This window comes from Xiphophorus couchianus, chromosome 2, assembly GCF_001444195.1.
Source record: "Xiphophorus couchianus chromosome 2, X_couchianus-1.0, whole genome shotgun sequence".
Classification (NCBI taxonomy): Eukaryota; Metazoa; Chordata; class Actinopteri; order Cyprinodontiformes; family Poeciliidae; genus Xiphophorus; species Xiphophorus couchianus.
This window is the reverse complement of record NC_040229.1, coordinates 1,858,653-1,882,681: the sequence shown is the minus strand read 5'-3', so window position 1 is coordinate 1,882,681 and position 24,029 is coordinate 1,858,653. Positions and strand designations below refer to the sequence as shown.

The window sequence follows — 24,029 nt, the reverse complement described above, 5'->3', positions numbered from 1 at the left end:
TGTTTTCGTCTTCGTGGTTTGCGCCCTGTGGCAACATCCTGTTGTTGATCATGTGACTTGTGATGCAAAACAATCTTTAAATTGCAGTTTTGCAAAATAAGCCGATTTCAATACAGCCAAAAAAACCCACTTCATCCTAGTGTCAAAACTTTTTATTAAAAAAATCAAGAGTTTTAAAAAAATTGGTGTGTTTCCATTAATCATATTTATTCTTGAAACATCAAATTGCGTAATGATATAGTCAATGAAAATGCAACTATTGATGCAAAACGTTGTTGTTTTTGGTAGGTAATATATTTATTGGGCTGCACAAAAACAATTGCGAAATCCTGGAGGGACTGAAAAGATGTTTAATATTATTTAATTTTAAGAATTTATTAATACCTTATAAGGTTTCATCAATACATTCTGCCACAACCGGCCCTTTACGACATTCATGATCTTGATTCGACCCAAAACAAAAATTAGTTTGACTGTTCTCTGGAGAAAGGACATTCCAATTTTCTTCTACGCCATTTCCTGTAAATATTGTTTTAAGAGTGTTTTGGATGTCTAGTAAAGCTAATGCTTGTTGAAAATAAACCCGTAACAGTATAAAGAGAGTGAACCAGATTTCAGGGTATTAGGAATCGCTCACTGTCGGTCCTGTAACAGTGTGTGTGCATGCATGAAGGCCTGTTTTTGTGAGTGGTGTAATTACAGCCAGGTCTCCGGCATGGAGCCCAGGAAAAGTATCGTCAGTTTGTCTGTGGCATGTGGTGGCTGTGCAACCTCTCTTCCCCTCTGCTGTCTGGTGACTCTCATGTTGACTCACTCCTTACTAATGAATTAATACTGATCTCAACTGGTGGGTTTTTATTATCAATACAACACAAGTCTGAACTAGAAGTGAGCCGCACAATATTCCAAGGCAACGTAACTTGGTTTATATTAATATTTGTATAGTTACAAAAAATGTGAAATATTTTATTTCCTCTTGAGATCAATAAAGTATATTTGAATTTGAATTTCTTCTTTAATGCATTTGTCTGTTCATACCTGACTGTTTCTGTAGTTTGGTCCTCCAGCTCTGCCTCACTTTCTTCTGGTAACTCCTTCTAAATTTATATTGTTCAAATGTGTTTTTCTTAATGTATTAATGATAGGTGTTTGAATAGTTTCACTTAAGTCGCTATTACACCATTATAACATTAGTTTCGTTATGACCACGATGTGCAAATCATGTTGATTATTTTATATAGATCGGGCTGGAAGTCTGCACCACATGCTACGTGCTAATGCTAATATCTCCCGATTGTCAGGCTGAATAAACGGAAACCGCCTCCGGATCCAGACTTGCTTCTTGACAACACAGCACATAACGCGGAAGTCCACTGCTGACACAAGCGGTATGCACAACGCAAAGCGGACTAAAGGCTTCGAGACCAACAAATGTAGGACACCTAGTGAACACCACGGAGGAGCTTCACGGCCTGAAATCCATACAATCCATGTTTCAACGGTTTTGTAAAGGACATAGGTACACTCCGTGTGAATAACAAGGTTCCGGTGGCTGGCAGAGTAAGTACGAAGTAACATTTTTTTTTTCTTTTTAGTACGAAGTAACATAAACGTAGGCTACATGTCCGTCGTAGCTAGCAGATAAATGCTATATTAGCATAGCTAATTTAGCTAGTTCGGGAGTAAGTACTACAGTAAATATCAGTGGAAATTATCTTACTAGGTGGGTAGAGTACTCATGTAGCTGTCATGTATTTTTTTTATTGTTTATAAGTTAGATAGGAGCGAAGCGAGAGCTAGTTTTAACTTTCTGGCTTGTATATTGTTGTCATAGTAACTGCCTGTTAAGATGGCTGTCCGTTACAAAGTTCACGGACGTGTGACGTCACATGGGAACTATGTATAAGTGATAAAAACATGTCAGAACTGATGTGTTTCTGACATTTTGATCCACCTGACCAGATGCCAGGAGCTTGGTAGCGTCCGTCCCCAGGTCCAGAGTTGGGTAGTAACTAGTTACATTTACTAGAGCAATTTTATTAAGTATGGAGTAAAATCTTTGGGATCTCTTCCCATCTTTGCATGTGTCCACATCATAGCTCTGCACACTTCTACATATTTTGCTAGCAGCTCTTGAACTGTGTGCCAGAAGCGAATCTGCACAGTTTTGCTTGTCATTGCTTGTGTACACAGTGTATGAGCTTAAAGGGCTGAAATCAGTGACTCTGGGATTTGTCAAGGTAATGCAAACCCTGATGATGAGCATTGTGCTTCAGAACGCTATTGCAAGTCGGTTAGCAAAACAAGAATATTGGTAACGGTGTGACCTTTAAAGTAAAAATCTATTTATTCTCTTAGAAGCGCTATAAAAACATATTTCATTAATTTTTATTTTCTATTTTGTTTTGGCTTGTCACTCAAGATTATTGTATTCATTTCAATAACAGAGGCTGCATTCACACTGCAGCCTGAAGTGACCCAATTCCCCCCTTTTTTAATGTAATGCGACCTGTATCTGATCTTGATACACGCAAGTGGGAAGAAAAACAACCATGACAGATGAGTATTAAGTTGTTAATATGCTGGCTCTGGTTGGACAACAACATTAAATGTGTAAGCTATGCTAACCGTTAGCATCCATGTTTACTTCCACAAACACTGAGAACGCTGACGTTATTGCGCCCTCTACTGCGCATGCGGGACACTTTCAGGTCGTTTCCCCGTTCACCCTGAAGATCACATACAGGTAGCATATATTTGAAAGTCTGAACGACCATGGCAAAAAAAATCCAATTTGACAAAAAATTGGAATTGGGTCACTTCACGCTGCAGTGTGAACGCAGCCAGAAAGTGAAAATTATGTGAAATATTGAAAGTAACAAAGCAAGTTGAAGGCAGTCTCTTGCAATCCCAAATTGTTATTTGCTAAATGACACATTCCTGCTTCTGGATTTTTTTAACTTTATGTACTGTCAGCCCTCGGTGTAATCACGGATTTACCACGAACACTTTTTACAAGGTAAAAAGATTAGCATTCATATTCATTATAAGTAATTATAAGAAACATATCAATTGTCACACTGTGGAGAAGGTACCATGTAACCATTGGTAACCGTGGAGATAATGCAGCACCTTCATGTAACCTAGCAAAAACTGATTAGCATCTCGTCTTTTGTGCCTTTTTAATGCATTTCCAGTGTAAAGGGAAACTCTGTTTATGACATAGTGATATAAAGATTCAGTAATTTGATCAACACATCAGGAGGGAGGAGGTACGGGTCGGTTTCTAATCTAGCTGTTTCCAACTTTTGTAAAAACCACCGTCTATAAGCCCCAATCTGGTGTGTTACGTTCACAGACAAATTAGCTCCACTAGAACAAGAGAAAGCCATGAATAAACTGGCAAAAACAATTTGGAAAAACAATTTCAGTCGCTCTGTTCAATACTCCTGTCTCTCACGGCTCTTCGAATGGTTTAGTGACGTAGCTGCGAAGGGTCCATATATGGTACTCACCTCCAGTTTGTAAGAAAAGCATGGCTGTTATGTTTTTTTTTTTTGTCAAATTGCTTTTAAAGTATTTCATGTTTTATAATTTCCAATTTTTTTTGTTTTTAAATGTCCTCAGCTTGGTCAACTCACCCTACACAGACACACACACACATGTTCACCCTGCATCCAGGGGGATTTATTTGACCCCTTATTGCCATCGGTGGGCCTGTGGTGGAGATGAAAGCATGCCTTCCCAGTGTGGCCCCAGTTTCTATAGCTATGGACACAGACTCACACTGATCGGACACAATGGAGAGGCCCTGCCACTCGCCCCTGCCAGAGCCCTCCGCTTACCACGTCCCATCCGTCACCGCAATCATATTTTCAAAACAATAACACAGCCGCAGGGGGCGGGCGTGATTGAAGTGTGTGTGCGTTTGATCTGCTTGTATGGGAGTGTGTGCGCTTATTGTGTGGGTGTACGCTTGTACGTCATTATTTTTAGGCACGCGTTTGTTTCAGCCAAGTGAGAAGCCCCTCGCTTGACTTGTGCCCGCGGATCCATACGTGCACTTTGGAAGCGACTGGGAGCTCCTGAAAGTGTGTGTGATTGTGCAGCGAGCCGGGCCTTTGATGGCGCGGCCGGAGCGTGCCTAATGTGGCCGCTTGCTGGGGCGGCGGAGGAATTGGGGGGTGGCAGTGCTGAGCCTCCTGCCCTCGTACCGTCTACCCTGCCTGGCCCAAGACTCCCCCTGCAAACTTGAAAGGACCAAAGGAATCCCACACCACCACCCCATGAAGCCCCCAGCACCCCTATGTTTTCAGAAAGCATGACATCATCCTTTGCACAAAGGGAGTTGGAGCTGAGGTTAGTGTGTGTGTATGTGTTTAGGATACACTTCCATCAGTTCCACCGCTCTGCTGAATAGAAACTCCAGTTTCCTTGTGTTTTTTGGAAGCCTCGTTGGCACCAAACGGTCCTGTCTGTGGTTATGAAGTATCTGACTCTGACAAACAGCAGTGTGATGTTGTGTTTTTGTTTTAGGATGCTAGTCATGTTAATGATGAATGTGGACTGGGCCCTAAGTGTCTGTAGTGAACAAATTACTTCCAGCCTCCAGGATGCTGAATCTTAGCACTGAATGCTAATGAAGACTCTGGCTTTAGTTCTCTGCAAGGTGAACATTTGGAGACCATTTTAAATTGTTGGTGACAATTGTTCTCAATTGGATACATGTAAAGCACATGTGTCAAACTCAAGAGCCGGGGGCCAGATCCGGCCCGCCACAGCTTTTTTTTTGTGGCCCTCTAAACTCTAGAACCATAAAAAGAACATTCAAGATAACAGCTTTTTGCAATCCTGTGTTTGTGGAAATTCATGCAAAATCAAGAGGTCTTTGCACTTTTTGGTACAAATGAATAATTGTGAGTTTATCGCAAATTTCCCACAAAAATCGTCTAACACCTTGGGTTTAAGTGATGCTAATTCCCACCTGTAGGTGGCAGTACTCCTTACTTGCCTGATTTTATTTTTTGTTACTTATATAAATTATTGTCATTTTGGTTTTTAAAATACCAAAATTTCCACTGAACTTTATATTGTGGTCCATCTGATGATGTAATTTTTAAATATTAAATGATTGATAATTTGAGTAGACTTTTTACCAAATACTCTTGTAATTTCTTGGACGGCTACTTTTTACTTTTACTTGAGTAAAGATATATTGAAGTATTGCTACTCTGACTTGATTACAACTACTAGCTGCTCTACCACCTCTGAATATAATTAATCTGTATTGTAGCTGGATTACTTTCTTGTGCAAGTAACCAAGAAAGTAATCCAGCTACCATTAGCTTTACAATAATCAACTCAAATAAGAGTAACAACGTATTTGGTAAAACGTCTATTCAAGTGCAGAGTAACCGATCTAACTATCAATTATTTAATATTTAAAAATTACATCATCAGATGGACCAAAATATAAGGCTAAGTGGAAAATTTGGTATTTTAAGGATCAAAATGACAATAATTCAAAAAATAACAAAATCAGGCCAAAGAAAATTTTTCCAAATCAGTTTCTTTCAATACAAAACAGCAGGTGTGCGTCTGTGTCTGGTGAATTTTTGGTTAAAACTTGTTTGTTTTTCATTCAGTGGGTAGAAAATGCAGAAATTTTACTCAAGTAAGAGTAGAAATACTTCATAATAAAATTACTCAAAGTACAGCATAGTATAAATACTCCTAACAGTACATTTTTCAAAAACGTTACTCAGGTAAATGTGAGTAGTAGTTACTACCCAACTCTAGTAACTAACTACTATTTCTAGGTAAGTGGTGGAGATCCAAACAGAGATATGATCCTGTCAGCGCCTCGGTTAAATTCGCTTTTAGATGACAATGAGACCTGCAGAGGGCAAAGACAGAATCAAAAGCACCAGACGGGCTGATGTCACGGCCACTGACTCGTAACTGCCACTCCCAACACACAGACACACACCCCCACACTCCCACACACACACACCCGCGTCAACAACCACTTAGGTTAAGATACACCAATATCCACAAACGTAAACTAATCTCTGGTTTGGCTTTCACATTCTGCGTCCGCAGAGGTGAGCACCGTCGCCCTCCGCTGTTTAACGGGCCGTCCGTTTGCCAACTGTTGCTTTGAGGGGGCCAGCGCGTCGGGCGTCAGGGCGTCAGGGCTGGGATTTGGGAGGGAGGGCCGGTGCCGCTGGATCAGACAGATGGAGGGGGGTCCGGCTCCATTCATTTAGCTCTATGAGAACAACAGAGCCCCACTTCAAACAACAAGAACGCAACCTGCTGGCCCCGGCGTCTGCGAACAAACATGCAGGCACGCACATGTGCTTTTATTAGAATGTTCTCATTTGGGCTACGTTCACTCTGCAGCCTGAAGTGACCCAATTCCGAAACACGTTGAGTCTGATCTTACAGTCTGAACAACACAGATCGGATTTTTTTTCAAATGTGACCCAGGAGATTCGGATATACGATATGTATCCAATCTTTTAAAATGTGACCTGAGTCTGAATGGCCAGGTCGCATTCATCCGACCGGAACGTCATCGATACTTGACAAATATCACTATTCTGCTTCCTGACATGCGCCACCAGGAAAAAGACTACAAACCCGTTACAGCATGATGTAATGCGTGCAAGATCCTAAATCCCTGATGGAGGGCAAAAAGCTGCTCACTAACAATAACTAGCATTGGTTTTAGCTGTCAAGTTATCAATATAATCTGCTAAATCTTAAAGGTATGCATGACATATAAAAGAAAATGCGACGCTGTACTTTGCTACTAATTGTCAGCACCACAACAACTAGATAACAAGGAAAAGTTTTAATTAAGAAAACATATAGTGAAGGAGAAGGAAGTAGTTCAGTTATGATAGCTTGACTATGACAACCGTAACATGAAGATGTGCTGCAGAATTCTGTGTGTTTTGGTTCAGTTACAAAGTAAAAAGAAAGGCGACCCACACACCAACTCTGACAGATCATCAGTAGAGCGGGTGTTTAAATTAGCTAATCAACCACCGCTCTATTAGCCTAGCTAATCTACCACTTATTAATAATCGCAAATTAAACATCAAGACTAAAAACACAAACCTGTAATGAACTAAGTGTTCTGTTCTTTGTGTGGGAAATGTGTGAGTGTTTTTGATGTTGAATCCTGAAACCTAAAGTGATGTTGTTGTCAGTTGCTATGGCAACGAGTCTGCATGTACTGTAGCCGACACAGGGAGCGAGAAATATGTGGTTTAAAGTCGTTCTTCAACGGGTTTTCTGTGTTATTTTTCCCTTTGCTGTTATGCAGGGCACTCAATTAATAATAGCTACATCTCCAGGTTTCATTTAGTTAACGGGACCGCGGCAGTGCGGCTACAGATGGCGGGTAAAAGAATCGCCTTTCCCCCTCCAGCATTATGGGCATGCACTAGACTTCCAGTTGTAAACAATTACATGCATGGGGTCCATAATGACGATTAAGTTGTTAATGTTCTGGCTCCAGTCGGACAACAACTTCAGAATCGTAAGATATGCTCCTCCATTAGCATCCACGTTTACTTCCTCAAACTCCGAGCACTTCTTCTTCTACTTTTTTGTGGCGGTTGGCAAAACACTGAGCGTGCTCTCTATGTGTGACGTTATTGCGCCCTCTACTGCGCCTGTGGGACACTGTCAAGTCGTTGGCAGGAAATCACATACAAGTCGCATGTATTTGGAAGTGGGAATGACAATGAGAAAAAAAATCTGATTTCACCAAAAATTGGTCACTTCAGGATGCAGTGTGAACGTCGCCTTGATCTGACAACTTTTACCTAAAAAGTTAGGTACTTTCAAAGAACAGAAAGTTAGCACCCGAAGATAAAGATATAATCTGCCAAGCTGACATGCATACACCAGGGAATCCAAACGCAGCACCCTTCCCGTTCCTAAACCTTCTCTCCTCCATGGGACTACCTCCTCCGTTACCACCCAAACCCACACCTCCCGCTCCGAATTCACTGGCACTTCCAGAAAGCGCCGAGGCGCCAGCGGAGTGGGGCTCATCTCTAGGGAACAATAAAGCCTGATCTTCATAAAAACTTCAAAAAGGCCTCGCCAAGTGTTTTATAGGTGCTTTAAAGGTTTATGGGCCCCGGGGAAGGAGAATGAGAGACAGAAATGAGTGATGCCGTAGTGGTAGGCTTTATTTTCTCCCACCCACTGTACACGCATATACAAAACCCCTCACACACGCGCTGGAGCCAGCATGTAAGCACACACGTACGTTGCTGATAATCCGCCGCTAGCCAGGAAGCTGGAATTGGCTGGTGTTGAAATGACAGGTGATGCCCTCATTGTGTCAGCATAAAGTCCAAATTACATTCATTTTTCATGTAGGTTTTATTATGTTATGGCAGCGTATCCCTATTATTTGAAAACAAGTTGAAGCTGCTGTTTCATGTAAAATCAACTTTTTTTTGCGCTTTACTCAGCTCCTTCAGACTAGCCAGCAGCAATTAGCAAACACCTGGTGGAACTGTGCATCATTATACCAGCTACTTCTGAGTGAAATGCTGGTAAAAACGTTGTTAAAGGGTTAATAGAGGAGCCATGTTGTGATGACTTCCAGAAGGCAGAGTTTCAGAAAGAGCAGGAGTTTTTAAAGAGACAAAGGACCAATTTTAAGGTGCTTAATCAGGAAGTCAAATTTCTTGATACATATAGTATTTTTTTAAACACAGTTACTTGATTATGCTATAAAATCTCACCCTGTGCCTGGAAAATACACCATTCTGCCCCTTTCATGCTTCAAGACACGAGTGCAGAATGCTTACACTGCAAAAAAACCCACAAACCTTAACAAGTATTAATGTCTAGTTTCTAGTGCAAATAACTTATGAGACAAAACTAACTTACAGTAACTTTACAGTAAGATATAGAGGCTTGTTTTAAGTCAGTAATTTCTTAATATTGAAAAACGTTTTAGTTCCTCTGGCAGATTATTTCACTTACAGTGTCATTTTTTTCCATGTTTTTATTGATGGACCAGTACTTTTGCCATCAATATTAAGGATTTATTCACTTAAGTTCCTATATGTTGCTGAAATGTTACTTGTCAGTTAGTTTTGACTTATTTCCTGTATAAGATATTTCCACCAGAAACTAAAGAAGTACTTGGTAAGATTTGTGTTTTCGACATTTCTTACCGAGTTGCTCACAGCAATGGACCAAACTATTGTGTGAGGCATGAGAACATTTTTAATTTTGACATCCATGGATCAAAGAAGTGAAATAACTGAACATCATGTTGCTATTGAAAATAACTTAGTTAGATTTTCAGTCTCCACATGCAAAATATGTTTTGTGACAGAGTATTCCAGATGGTGTTCTCTTTCAACAAAATGAAAGGAATCCATGCTCAGACATGAGGGCACCGACCAATCAGTGAACCGTCCAAGTGCGTGTTTGGATTTTTTTCAGTTGAAGTGATTGGTAAATAATGTTGCGTTCCATTGGATTTCAGAGTATTCTAGTTTCCCAGTTGGAGAAAACCAGTGGACCACGTTTCAAAGTTGGAACACCTACATAGAAAGTCAGATATTTCTCTGAATGCAATATGGCTGCCTCATGTGTGACGCATCTTGGCATCTTGTTCGTGAGGATTGGTAGGATGGAGTAGGGGATCTGTTGTAATGTCACCATCTTTTAGAGGTCTTTCTTATATGTTCTCTCTTCTCAATCCATCTTCCTGGGACAATCCTCCCCCACTGTCACTACATATCAGCATCAGGCGTAATGTTTTAGGTTCTCCACCAGTTTCCTGATTGTCCGTTACGAGTCAGTAATCATGTAATTCCTTGATCTTGATGGACTTTCCAGTTTCCCTTTTGTTGATTTTCTTCAAGCCATTGTTCTAATCTGTATTACTGCCCTTTATGAGGGAGATCAAGCCTACTTGTCTGGAGTAAATACCAACATCTTCCCCCACATGCATCAGTCCAACAGGAGAAGCTAACAATAATGCTTACCTACCACATCTTAGCTTGGATTTCCTGTCACTGTCTGCAGCACACAACTGAATTTATACTCATCCCACCATGTTGTCGCTAATCCGATTCTCTCTTAACCAGAGGCTGATATTTTTTAGAGATTATCAGGGGATGGGAGTAAACTTTACTGTTAATCACATGACTGGGATGGTAAAGGATAAAAAGTTAACGGAAGCAAAACGGGAGTGAGAACAAAAGAGTTATGATGACAAATGAAACATAGGGCAGGCGCCGCCATTTTGTAGTTTTTTTAATAGACTCACACTTTAATGGAAGTCAAAAGAACTACAAGGCCCAGAAGCACACAATGTTTCCTGTGTTTGTTGTTTTGATTAAAGGAGAAAATGCCTCCCTGTATTACCACAGATGGCCTATTCCTGTTACCACATCTTTTCAAATAAAACTGCAGAAGGCAAAGTAACCTAAAACAGAATGGGGAGGAGATCAAATAAAAGTTAGTGTAAAGGCTAAATGAAGAAGAAAAACGGGGAGCGGTACAGGAGTGGGAGTCATTTTATTGGAAGTGGGACGGGATAGAAATATTTATTTATTTATTTATTTTTTTACTCTGGCTTGGGATTTGGACAGGAAAAGATTTTTTTCTGTGGCAGTGGGATGGGAGTGAAAAATCCACTCCTGTGTCATCCTCTAACATAAATCCAATGTTGAAAAGAAAACTTTCAAACGGTCCCTTTGATCTTTAAATGTTTCAAGCATTGAAGTCGCAATTTTTTCTCTGTCTGAGCCAAAAAGCAAAGCAATGACACTGATATATTCCAACTGTGGTCATGAGACCGAGACCTACATCTTCGAAAAGCAAAAGTGGAGCCTCCTGCATAACCTACAAGAGTGCAGCAAGTGGTTTTCTGATTTAAGTCAACAAGACATTTGTATTTTCCAGCAGCCATTGTACACCACATACAGCAGTAAAACCAGAGTTAATTAGTAGTGAGTTACAGTTATTCAATCACATTTACTTGAGTCACATTTTTGAAGAAAAACCCCCAAAAACTTTTAGGAGCATTTTCAAAATGCTGTAGTTTTTACTTGAGTGATTTTATTTTATTCTACTCTTGCTTGAGTAATATTTCTGGATTTTCTACCCACTGAATCAAAAACAAACATGTTTTAACCAAAAACGCACCAGACACAGACACAGACCTGCAGTTTCATAGTTTTTTTATTCTTTTTATTGAAAAAACTGATTTGGCAAAATCTTTTGCTTGATTTAATTTTTTTGTTACTGAGATGAATTATTGTCATTTTAGTCCCTAAAATACTAAAATTTCCACTTAACTTTAAATGTTGGTCCATCTGATGATGTAATTTGCAAATATTAAATGATTGATAATTTGTTCACTTATTCAGTACCTGAGTAGACTTTTTACCAAATACTATTTTACTCTTACTCTTGTAATTTCTTGGGCGGATTCTTTTTACTTTACTTTATGTTGAAGTAGTGCTGCTCCTACTTGAGCACAAGTGTTGTGTTGGAGCTCTGCTTGGGTTTCTAGGTAACGGGGCAGTGCCTGTTGAATTTTGGAGGTTTTCTAAGTTTCTCAAAACGGCTAGTTGTTTTTTAAAGCAGTTTTATACCCAAATGAAATTAGAAAAATGTCCAAAATGTGAATTTTGCATAATAACTGCCATTACTAACTTCTGTAGGAATCAAAAGTAGCACAAGGAGTGGAAGTAGATCAGGACCCAAAAATCTGTCCACTGTGCCGGTGAAGTGATTTTCAGATGGACCGGAGGTCGTATCAGATGCTACGAGCTGTTTGCACTCATCCAGTTTCTGCAAGGAATCTTAACAACCTCCGAATCCGACGTCCATGTCAGTGGAAGTGCTCATAAAGGCTCATATCAGATGAATCCGACTGGTGCTGGACCTAAACCTGCGCCTGCTGTTAGAAACGGATTTGTCGAGTCACGAGACGCGCTGCGTGCCGCTGCGAGGCGCATTCCACATTGAATCTCTGTTTCTGAGCATGAATAGCCGCTATTCAAGGCGTTTTTGGAATGTTTTCTTTATGCGTATTCAGATATGTGCCAGAGGTTATATTTAGATCGGGTCCTCCTGGAGTCAGAAGGTTTAAAATTAGGAGGTGTCAGAATTCCAGTACAATTCTTAAGTTACTGTCAATAAATGCTAAAGGGCTGCTCTTAAAGGTGTAGTGACTTGGCAGGCGTTGCTGCCTGGCTTGTGTGTGATAAGATGCTTGAGAAACATGTGTGGATTTGTCCTGATATGGCTTAAAAGTGTAAATCTTCCAAATGGTACACATGTGCATTTACACATCCATATATCAAGATTTTTGAGTGGCCGCTGTGTGCCAGTGCATGTGTTTGTGCGTCCTTCTTCACATTAATGTTTGTAGGATCTGTTGACAGGGAAGCATGCAGCATTTTATTTGCTCAAGGGCTGAAAAAACACATGGGGCTAGCAAGGGAGCACTGTGATATGAGCCTGCTGAAAGCAAGCTGGCGAGCCAGAATTCAACCCCGGTATCATGAGTCAACTAAGCATATAAACACGCAGCGCATAAACAGGAGCGTGCAACATAAAAATGTATTAATGCAAAAGTAAAAATAGCCATTCTGCTGCTTGCTGACTTGCAGGATATACAAATGGAGGAGTTTTTATTTTTAGAAGCAGGAGTTCCTCCGCGTTTCTGTGTTGACGAATATTTAATCGTACATTTAAAGCTCTGGAATTTTCACAGTTATTAGTGTCTTTTGTAAAATGTGTGAAAATGTGTAGATTTGGCATAATTTCAAATCAAACTTTACGTTTCCTATTGTAGAAACGTAAAGTTTGCGTAACATTTGCTCAATAATGGTTTGGTATAATTACCAAACCATTCTACATCTACAAACATAAACTGACTGGATCTCATTGACGACTGGGTGCACATATTTAGAGCAATTCCAGTTTCTATTACAGCCTCATGGGGGCGATAAAGCATTTTTTCAGTGGTGGGAACCGCAAACTAAAAATGAAAGCAGCGCTAATTCTAAATATTGTACATAGTGATGCTAATGGAGTGAATTCAACCATGTGAAGCGAGGAGAACATGTGGAGGCTCTTAAAAAATCATAAATGGGATTTCTTGCATGTTTTTGTTTTACTAACACGTGTAACCATGCACTGCAAAACCACAAAATCTTGGCAAGTAGTTTTGTTCTAGTTTCTAGTGCCCTTAAAATAAGGCAAAACTAACTCACAAGTAAACTTTTGGAAATGTAGAGGAGCTTCTTTTAAATAAGTAATTCCTTGATATTGCAGATTATTTCACTTGTAACAACACATTTTCCCCATGTTATAAGTGTAATAATCTTCCACTGGAAGTAGCACTTTTATATGAATATTAAGGAATTATTGACATCAATCAAACTCCTATATCTTGCTGAAAAGTTACTTATCAGTTAGTTTTGTCTTATTTTAAGTGTACTAAGATATTTGCACTAAAAACTACAACAAAAATAAAAATGTTTGTTTTTTCAGTGTTGTATCCCTCTGTATACCTAATTTGTTTGTTGCTTGTATGCGTAACATTTGCTCAATAAACTTTCTTTAAAAAAAGAGAGAAAGTGAGGAGAGGAAACAGAAACCGTCTTCACTGACTTCAAAATAAGAGCATGAACATAAACATCCAAGTACTTGAAGGATTAACGGTCGACAACTGAAACTTCAACACAGATGTCAAAATTTATCCAACTAAGTTTACAAATTAGTGCTATAGAATTTATTTTGAAAATTTAATTTAGAGGTAGTTGAGTGTGCTAAATGTTTTCAAGGTTAGCAAAATGCTAATGTGCAAAACAAAATCTCAGAACCGCTCTTAGCATGTTAGCATAAGTGTGCCCACCGCTGTGTTTGCTTGTAGAACAATAAATTACCTGAACAACAAAGTGACTTTTTCAAAGCAAACCCTTTCACTTTTTGCTTCCTTTGGTCCCTAAGTGACAAATTATTGTTTTTCTTCTTTTCACAATCTGACACGTTTGTTTTTATCCAAACATGCGTCAGCATTCAGACTTAGAATAATGTTGACTGAGAGTCTGCAACTGACATAGGCAGTGCTGAAGAGTGATGTACAATAGTTTGAAAAGCAGTAAATCCTTCCATCATTGTTCATCATTGGTGACCGAGTTGTAGCCTAAACGAGCGTGAGATTCATCCTGCAGCTGCTCGCCATCCCGCTTTCATCGACGGGGTGGCAAACGACGCTGAGGTCACCGCCTACAGGCAGAGACAGCCGGCTATTCGTCACCCTGATCATTATCAGATGAATTAATGGAACATGTAGAAGCATAGATAAAAACATAATGTGCATCCAGTTAAAGCTTAAGCAGCAAGGACAGCGTGCTACGGCTAATTTAAGCTCCAAACAGGAAGAGCTCAGAGGTAACAACCCATAAAAGAAGCCAGAAAGTTCCTACGCTCCCGTACAGCAGATCTGTTAAAAAAACAAAACAAACAAGGGCTTTTATTTTGTAATATTCATTTATTGTTCAATAAAAATAAATTTTAAAAAAGTGACGTGATGTCTCCTTCATGACTTTGCCTGATGGATCCACCAACAGTTCCTTGTAAACACAGGGCTGTATTTTTACCACACCAGAAAGGAAACTCAAAACCTTCTTTTCCCCTCATTTCACAGCCAGTAATGTCACTGACTTTTGACATCTCCAGTGGTCACAGCCCCCCCAACTCTCTGGTTAGTTTCACATTGAGGGCAGGTACAGTACATTCATCCCCTGATCTCCTCGGTTCAGTTTGAGTCATTTGTCTTTGCAGATGGCCGTCGTAAAAAAACAAAACAAAAAACAAAAACACGAATAAAGAGGACATCTAGGCGCTAACACGAGAGCTGGAGCCATCAGTAAAACCAGTTACGACGCATTAGAACATCTTTATACAGCAGTTTACATGTAAAACATGTCTGTAAATGTGTAAGAAAGGTCAGCTCTGTAAACAGTGAGGACGCGTCCGTTAGCGCCCCGCTAGCAGGTTCAACATGCTACAGTAACCGAGTCAGTAAACTCAATAAACTCGATGCTACATTATACTCGTCTTTATTTACAGTAATAAATGCTGCTGAGCCTGCAGGCAAAATTTTGGAGCAGAAAATAATTTCATCTGGTGCAAAAATAGTCAAAGAACCTGGAAAAATGAAATGGGAAATGTAACATAATTCTGTAATATTTTAAAAAGGGAATGTTTACGAGGCTTCGCTTTTGTGCAGGAAGATCTGGTAGCCAGAACTGTAAACAAATATTTATTAATACCTTACTGTGGTTTCTGGAACATAAAAACTCATAACTAAAGTCATTTGAATTAAATTAAAAAATGCATCTGAAAAGGTAACAGTAGATACTTTTATTACACTTCAATTTTTTTCTCCTCTTTCCATCGTGATCAGAGAGCTAACAAGCTATTTTTTTGCTTTCTATTTAAGCATCAAACATATGGAATAAATTATGTACCATATATATATTTACATCTTTTTCCATCTCCCTTGTTTTCTGTGGTTGGACAATTTATTTAGCTTCTAATTAAACTTTTTTTCTCAGTTTAATCTGTTTTAACTGTTTCACGTTATCAATTTTGTTACAGTTATCTGACATATATGAACATCTCAATCTGATACACCGATGCAAAAAATTGGGCCAATATTGATAATGTTACCGTTATGAGCAATAACCGATATTTACCAATGTTATGCATATTTCACTACCATTTCGACACCTTTGGGGAAAAAACCCAACCAAAAACAAATAAAAAATAAATATTGGTTGTATCGGCCAAGCTTTATGTATCGGACCAATATCGATATGTTAAATAATGACTGGTATCGGATGTTGATACCGATATTTTGGTATGTTCCTAATCTCAATATCTGGAATGGCATGTTCTCTTGTGTTTCTAATTTTTAAATATTAAAAATGCAAAAAAATAAATATTTCCTAGGAATTTTGATCAACTTAAAAGAGTGAATATTTTTTTCCTACCATTTTGATAGTAGGGTAACTTATTGTAGCACCAATAATTTTGTTCTGAAATATAATTTTTGTATCGCGTCTCCAGTGTTTCATTGTCAGTGTTTTAGACAGGAAGATTTTTGGTGGTGCACCGCCTCCAACCTCCATGTTTGATGTGTAAAACTTTTAGTTTCTGGGGAAATAACTGCTAAATATTATATTTTAAGAACTTTGTGACATTTTTCAGATTGGAGACACCAGAAGACCCATTTGGTTTTAACCCCAAACAGGTTAGCCGCTATCTTTAGCATTTTGTATTTGTCTGAATTTATGCTAAATGAAGACTACCTAAATGTCTAAATGTGTTCTTACGACAATGTGTAACAAAGCTTATAAAAATAAAACAAGCAACATTTACTGTGCATGTGTTTTTCAGACAGGCCAGTGAATTTCTACAGAGCCTCACCTCGCAGGTGAGAAACCTTTTGTTTGCCTTCACTCGTCTTCTGTGACGTGCTTTTAAATGCTTGTTTTGAAACCAAGTTTGGTTTATCTGCAGAAACACAGAACCTCCTAAAACCTTAAAAACATTCCTGATGCATGTGGAGAAGAGCTCAGCGTGAAGTGCAACAAAACCAGAGACGTGGTTGGCGAGTTATGAAGAAGTCCTTCAAATCAAAGCAGGTGTGAAACATCCAACTGATGCATGATCAGGATGAAACTTACAGCTGCTCCATGAAAGGTCAAAGGGCCAGAATGGCAGCTAATGAATGTTTGCGTGATATCTATTTCAATTTAAATCAACACAATGCTGAGTATTGCTTCTTTTTCCTTGTTTGGAAAATCAGCTGGTTTATAGGATCTATTTTAGCCAGACTAGTCGACTGTAGAGAGGACAGCACCACCGAATTTTGTGCTAATGTTCATTATTTCCTGCTTGGCTGCTAAATACCAGGCAAGGGAGAAACCAGGAGCGGCTCTGACCGGCTTACAGGTCAAGTTTCCTCATGTTTTACCTCTGAACACGTTTCAATAACCATCTCTGGAAACCAAAGCCTGAAGCTCTTTGGGAGTCGTAACATAAAGAGCTCACAGGAAAAGACTTTTCTGTTCGCAACGACAACAAATTAGGACCACTACGTAGAAAAAAAAAGTAAATTTCTGACAAAAAACTCTGACGTTTTGAGATCACAGAGATTTTCTAGAGAAAACTGGAGATTTGTGAGCTTGAAAAGTCAAACAATTTGCTAGAAAAACAATCTGAATTTTTTTAGATTAACCTAAAATTTTCTAGACCAAATATTCAGAGCTTGAAAAGTAAAAAAAAAAAAAATTGCAAGAAAATAAAATCAGAAAATTGGAGATTAATCTCAGAAATTTTGTAGAACAAATCTTGGACATTTCTGAACTTCAAAAGTAAAAACAAAATCCTAGAAAAGAAAGTCAGACAATTTTAGATGGATTTCAGAAATTTTCTTGAAAAAAATTCAGAAATTTATAGGTTAATTTAACAAAATTTTAAGAAAAAGGAAAGAAATTTCAGAGCTCCAAAAAAAAAGTCAAAAAAAACAAACTCAAAACAATCAGAGAAATTTTCTAGAAAACTCTGAGTCTGAATTTCAAAAGTCTTAAAGTTTTTTCAAGCAAATTTTGAACATTTTGGAGTCTTATGGTGTAAATTTACTCCTCCTTTTTTCTACAAAGTCCCCAACATGCCGTCGCAGTGTGACGATGATGATGATGAAGTCATTTTGGAAACGCACGCAGCCCAAAGTGCTGGTTTCAGCCGTGCCAAACATCAGACTGTGAGATTTGCTCAGTGTCACAATCTTCTGCTCAACAATTTCTGACAGCATGAAGAAAAAAAAAGACTTTTTCTCTGTTTTATGTTGAGCGTTCATTTGGCGTCCATATGAGGGTCTGATGTTCGTAGAAAAAAAGCTCTTCTGTTTGGGAGAACACATTTCATAGAAACAGATTCTCAGAAAAAATAAAAACACTCAGAATGTCACAGTTTGCAGTCAAAGCAACAAAGACGGCCGAATTCACGGATTTAAACGCAGGTTTAAAAAACTGAAGGCGCGTCACACCGTGGTGGCCCGGCTGTGTTTGAGCGCTAGAGGAGAGTAGTCCTTGATGCGAACGCACAGTTTCCCCCGCAGCCAGGGGTTCTGCAGCTCCAGGGGACAAAAGTCGTCCTGCAGCCACTTCTCCCTGTTGTCCACCACCAGCACCAGGCCGAAGTGCTTCACCTGCTCCGGGCCGTAGCTCACACACTGCTGCTGCTCCTCGCTGCCGCCCAGCAGGCGCCGGGACACCGCGTTCATCTCCTGCACCACCAGCTGGATCATTTCCCGGGCCGTCGTGACCGAAGTTACGCAAAGCTGCAACACAAGGAGAGGAGGAGGAAGAGGCGACGGCTTAGCTCAGCTTCAGACAGACACACACAGCAACAGCAACTAAAAACAGATGAAAATTAAATAGAAACTCAGGGAAATTATTTTTAAAAACCCACAAAGTGCTACGGGTCAAACTAAGAAAAAAAAGGAGAATAAAGTTGTGAGAGAAAAAAGTCAAAATGATACGAGGATTAGGTCGTGGAACAAAAATGTCATAAGAATAAAGTTGTAATACTACGAAATAAAAGTTGCAATATCGGAAGAAACTCATAATAATATAAGAAGAAAGTTGTAGTATTATAAAAATAGTTGTGGAATAAAAAAGTTATGAGAAAAAAGTTGTAATTATCTGAGAATGAACCGCAGGAGCTGAAAATGTCACAAATATTGGAACTTTGGTCCCAGTCAAACTGAGTCTAATAATAATACTAATAATAATAATAGATTTTATTCATAATGTCTTTTATATCTTTAGATCTCAAAGGGCAAAAAACAAAAGCAAAACAAGCGATTGTAGTGGATAAAAATACTTAAAGAAATTAAATAAATTAAAACGGCTATCTAAGAAAATGAACCAAACATTTTGCTAAAAATAAATGTCTTAACTCCTTTTTAAACAGTGGGTGGATTGTTGTCATGGAGGGCATTCCGTAGCACCTAGAACACCGGTGTCAAACTCCAGTCCTCCAGTCGCTGTCCTGCAGGTTTTAGATGTGCCACAGGTACAAAACACTGGAATGAAACGGCTTCATCACCTCCTCCTGTGTAGATCAGTTCTCCAGAACCTTAATGACCAAATTATTCTGTTCAGGTGCAGCAGAGGCTCATCTAAAAGTTGCAGGACTGCGGCCCTCGAGGACTGGAGTTTGACACCCTTGGCCTGGAGGAAACAGGCTGGCGGTGCTGCGGTACCTTAACGCTGGTGTCGTTGGGCAGACCCGTTCGGTACTGTGGGTAGACTCTGAGCGTGGCGTGGCAGCCCTTCCTGAACACGGCCGGCGACGGCGAGTTGAGTCTCTGCGTGCCACTGTCCTCCGATAGCGTCCGAGCCGGCGGACGCTGAGGCGCGCAGCGCTCGGCAGAGCAGCAGCGGTCCACCGACGACGGCCGGTGCCACCGGCTCTGCGGCGAGGCGGAGGGGGAGGAGCGGTGGGGCTGTGGCTGCTGCTGGGCCGACGTGCTGGACGGGAACTCCAGGCTGCTGGTCCTCACGCAGAAGGCCTGCCTCTTCTCTGTGATGTGCAGCAGTTCGATTTGCCTGCTGGGGAGGATGAATTCGCTGTCGAACAGCTCCGGCGGGCCCCTCCGCTTTTCCCGCCCCAGCTGAGGCTCTGAGGCCTGGAGGACGTCCGGCGTGGAGTCCCTCAGGGGGCCGCGCCCGCCGGCACCGGGGCAGCTCAGCCCCCCCGAGCCGCCGCCGTCGCTGCGCAGGAAGCCGCGCGGCTCCAGGGGCGCCGAGGAGGACAGGGGGGACGGGGGCAGCAGGTCCAGCTCACGCGGGCTCTGCGCCCGGCTGGAGTCGTAGTCACTGTCGGTGGTGAGGAAGACTTCAGAGGAACCCTCTTCATCTGACAGACCGGGATAATCTGATGGAGGTAATAAAACAGCAGCAGTAAACCTACAAAGCCTCAGAAAATGATTCACCAAAAATAAATAAATTAAAATGAGATCAATATTTTCATCATAATTTATCAATTTTCTCTTTCTACCAAAAACTGGATGATAAAAATGTTCAGTCTGGTGAATTGGTCTCAACTTTCTACAATTTTGTTTGCAGAGACTAGATAATTCATCTTATTTGTTGTTTTGTTTATTTTTAATTTATTCATCTCTGAGAATATGCTCTTGCATTATAATAATATTATTGCCGTTATATTACTTGAAAATGGTCTTAAAATAACAATATTATCGTTTATCACAATAACTTCCAGGACATTTAATCATTCAGAAACATTTGTTATCGTGACAGACCTAATAACACTTTAGCTTTTTCACATTTTGTCAGATCACAACTACTGATGCTCCGATCCACTGTTTTCACTCCCGATACCGATATCTGATGTATCTCTTGATACTGATCTGATAAGAAAAAATGGCTGAACTTATTAAAGCGATTCTTTTTCTTAAACATAGATGTACTGAACTGCATATTAATATGATAACTCTGCACTAGTGCAGCACGTTTAAGAACACCAACAGCTGCATAAGTTTGGTCAAATATGCAAAAACAACTTTCAGTGAAATTAGGAGCAGAACAGCTGAAGTAAAATAAATATGAAACTGGTTCAGAAAATGCAATTAGAATCTCTAAATATAATGCAAACTAGACTGAATAGATTTGCCCTTATGAATCAGGCAGTTTTTTTCCAATACTTTGACCGATACCGATTCCAATAGTTAATCGGTGCAACTTCACCAGGATTTAGTGATAAATCAAGATTAAGTAGTGGATTTTTTAAAATAAATACAATTCTGAAGAGTGTGGCATGCATTTATCTTTAGCTTCCCTTAGTTAATACTTTACAGTTCCAAGACGTCTGCGATACGTTCACTATGACTTTATTCTCATAATGAAAAGTGGCTCAAATGCTTTAAAACTTTAAAAAACTCTTTGACAAAATGTTGTAATAACACATTTTTGAACAGGACAGATGTTTCTGCGACCGTCTCCAGATGTTTCTGACCTGAGTGTTTGCGGCAGGGTTCTGGTGAGGGCATGGGGGAAGGCATGAAGTCCGGCTGGGACGAGGTGGAGGCCGGTTTGTCTGGCAGAATCTCTTTAGAGAAGTCTATGATCCAGCTGATGGAGATTCCTCCTATGGGCTGCTTGTAGCGGGCGTACTGCAGGGCGTCCATGATCCACCGGGCGTCCCGCCACATCTCCTCCATTTGCTGCAGAAAATCAATTCAGCTCATCATGAATATCAATGCATATTAGGGTCTCTGTAGATAGACAAGGGGGGAAAGGAATGCAAAAATATCTAATCTCAGAAATTTTCTAGAAAAATTTTGAATTTTCTGAGTTTGAAGTTACAATATTTTCCAAAAAAAAGTCAGAAATTTTGAGATTAATCAGAAATGTATTGAAAATTGTCTTGGTAAACCTCAGTTAGTGTTAAAAAAATAGAATTTTCTTTTCTCCATAAAAAAGGTAAGTTAAAAAATATGATTGAATGAAGTCAGGTTAGTACAATTAGAGCAATTGTAAATTTAAAAAAGTACATTTCCCCCCAAAAATTAAAGTTTCAGAATAATCTAAGAAAATTCCTAGACAAACAGAAACGTTTCTAAGTTTGAAAAGTTAAAAAATGACTGGAAAGAAACTCAAATGTTTTGAGATTAATCTGGAATTTTTTGAAAATTGTTGCAATAAATGTCAATCAACAAAAAAATGATTGAAATATATTTTTTACTATGTTCTCCATCAAAAAAATGCTGAGCTTGAAAAGTGAATTTTAAAAAATCTTATCTTGAAATAGTTTTCAATCTTTTTTAAAACTGTTTTCTCACGCTTTTCAGGCTGTCTTCCCACGAGAGAATAAAAAATATCAGTAAATTCAGAAACATGATTAAACAAAATGTAACATTACAACAGAAATTTAGAAATTTCTTATAAAAACAAGGACATTCCTGAGTTTGAAACGTTTGTCAGAAATGTGAGAACAGATGTTCTAGAAAAAAACTTGGAAAGTCTAAATTTGTCACAATAAATTTAAATTAATGTTATAAAAAACGGATTAAAATATAGGATTTCTTTCTTTTTTCTTTTTCTTTACTGTTTTCTTCTTTTTTCCACCAGAGAATCAAGAAATATCAGTAAATTCAAAAATCAGATTAAATAAAGTCAGTTAGTTCCTCGGCGTTTTCATGTCTCTGAAGTTTACGGCTGCATTAAGTCCAATCTGTGCAAATTTTCCTGGTGGTGCAGCTGGTACCTGCATTTGCTCCTGGACCTGCTGGTGCTTCTTCTTGGCGGCCAGCAGCTCGGCCTCGGAGAAAGCTTCCCGCAGAGCCTGCTGCGACATGAGCGACTCCAGCTCCAGCAACGCCGACACTCTGCAGTACTGGCCGATGAAACTGGGGCAGTACGCGTTAAAGTGGACTGCAAGGACGCAGAAACACAGAGTCAGGAAATACAGGAACCCGCAGCAGCGTGGTAGGGCTACTGTACATGGAAAAGTAACAGAAGGAAGAGGAAATTACACTCGGAAAGATTTTGAGACTAATCTAAGACATTTTCTAGAAAAAGCTTGGAAACTTCTGAGTTTAAAAAGTCAAAAACTTGCTAGAAGAAAACTCAGAACTGTTTATATTAATCTCTGACAAGTTCTACTAAAACCCATCAAATTTCTGAGTTTCAAAAGTAAAAATTTTGGACTCAGAAAGTTCCATGTTTTTTCTAGAACATTTCTAAACTTTGAAATAAAAAACATTGTTAGAAAAAACTAAGAAATGTTTAGATTAATCTCAGGAATATTCTAGTAAAAATGTATGAGTTTCAAAAGTTTATATTTTTCACTCAGAAATGTTCATGGTTTTTCTAGAAAGTTTTAAGTTTGAAAAGTCAAAAATTTGACAGTAGAAACTTTCATTTTGAAACATGAAAATTTCTGAGTTTTAACAGTAAAAAAATTAGTGAAATTGCAAAAAAAAAAAATTCTAGAAACCTTCTGAGCTTTGAAAGTCAAAGATTTCCCAGTAGGAACTCAGAAGTTTTGAGATGAATCTCAGACATTTCTAGAAAAACACAGATATTTTCCACTCCTAAAAGTCCAAAAAACTTTAACTCAGAAATGTTTGTTTTTCCGAGAAAGTTTCTGAGTTTGAAAAGTCGAACCTTTGCTAGAAAAAAACCTCAAATGTTTACATTAGTCCCAGAAATTTACTAGAAAAACCAGGGCAATTTTAACTTGAAAAGTCGAAAACTTGCAAAAAGAAAACTCACACATTTTTAGATCAACCTCAGACATTTCTGAGTTTCAAATGTCAACAATTTTTGTATTTAGAAATGTCCACATTTTTCTAGAAAATTTATTTTTTTTCTAGAAAATGTTTGAACTCAGAATTATCCATGTTTTTCTAGAACATTTTATAATTTAGTTTCAAAATTACTGAGTTTCTTCTAGCAAGTTTTTGGCTTTCAAAGCTCAGAAATTTTCTTAATTTTTCTACTGTGGAATTCTTTTGGCAGAAATATACTCCTCTTTTTTTCCTCTTCATTGGCTCCAGTCCTCTGTTAGCCGCTCTCTTCCAGGCTTTGGTTTCACCTGATAAAGTCTGTGGTAAAGAGTGAAGCCGACTCCTGATCCACTGACCGAGTTCGAAGATCTGCAGCGGCAGCGTGAGGAGTCCGGACCGGGGGGAGTACGGGTGGTTCTGACCGGGAGCCGTGCACACCTCATCTGAAGGCGGCAGCAGCAGCAGGAAGGAAACCTTTTCTCCAAACTCCAACACTTCCTGGCTGTAGATCCGGAAATCCTGAGCCTGGAGAGACACAGAGGATTCAGCAAAACCGCTGGAGGATTTTTACATTATTGTTCTCTAAAAAAAATAAATAAATCTGTGGACACATTTCTGAACTCAACTA

General features: G+C 39.3%; 1 protein-coding gene and 1 long non-coding RNA gene across 5 annotated transcripts in view; one reads left to right on the top strand and one right to left on the bottom strand.

Moving 5' to 3' along the window:
* The first annotated feature begins 1,037 nt into the window (after positions 1–1,037).
* On the top strand, positions 1,038–24,029 carry LOC114161267 (uncharacterized). 2 transcript variants are annotated; one of them, XR_003598975.1, is made up of 6 exons: positions 1,038–1,087; positions 1,302–1,560; positions 16,291–16,333; positions 16,480–16,516; positions 16,603–16,785; positions 23,672–24,029. It is a non-coding gene; the product is annotated as an uncharacterized LOC114161267 (long non-coding RNA). The 2 variants fall into 2 exon arrangements; XR_003598974.1 differs by lacking the exon at positions 23,672–24,029 and having other exon boundaries at positions 16,603–17,376.
* The window catches only part of ankfn1b (ankyrin repeat and fibronectin type III domain containing 1b), a 181,629-nt gene continuing 175,592 nt past the window's right edge, over positions 17,993–24,029 (bottom strand). For all 3 annotated transcript variants that reach the window (XM_028044467.1, XM_028044458.1, XM_028044477.1), the window contains 5 exons: positions 23,758–23,926; positions 22,378–22,544; positions 21,127–21,334; positions 19,355–20,028; positions 17,993–18,427 (listed from right to left, as the gene is read on the bottom strand). In XM_028044467.1, coding sequence (XP_027900268.1) covers positions 18,128–18,427; positions 19,355–20,028; positions 21,127–21,334; positions 22,378–22,544; positions 23,758–23,926 — 1,518 coding nt within the window. In that variant the 3' untranslated portion in view covers positions 17,993–18,127. The remainder of the gene's footprint in view (positions 18,428–19,354; positions 20,029–21,126; positions 21,335–22,377; positions 22,545–23,757; positions 23,927–24,029) is intronic.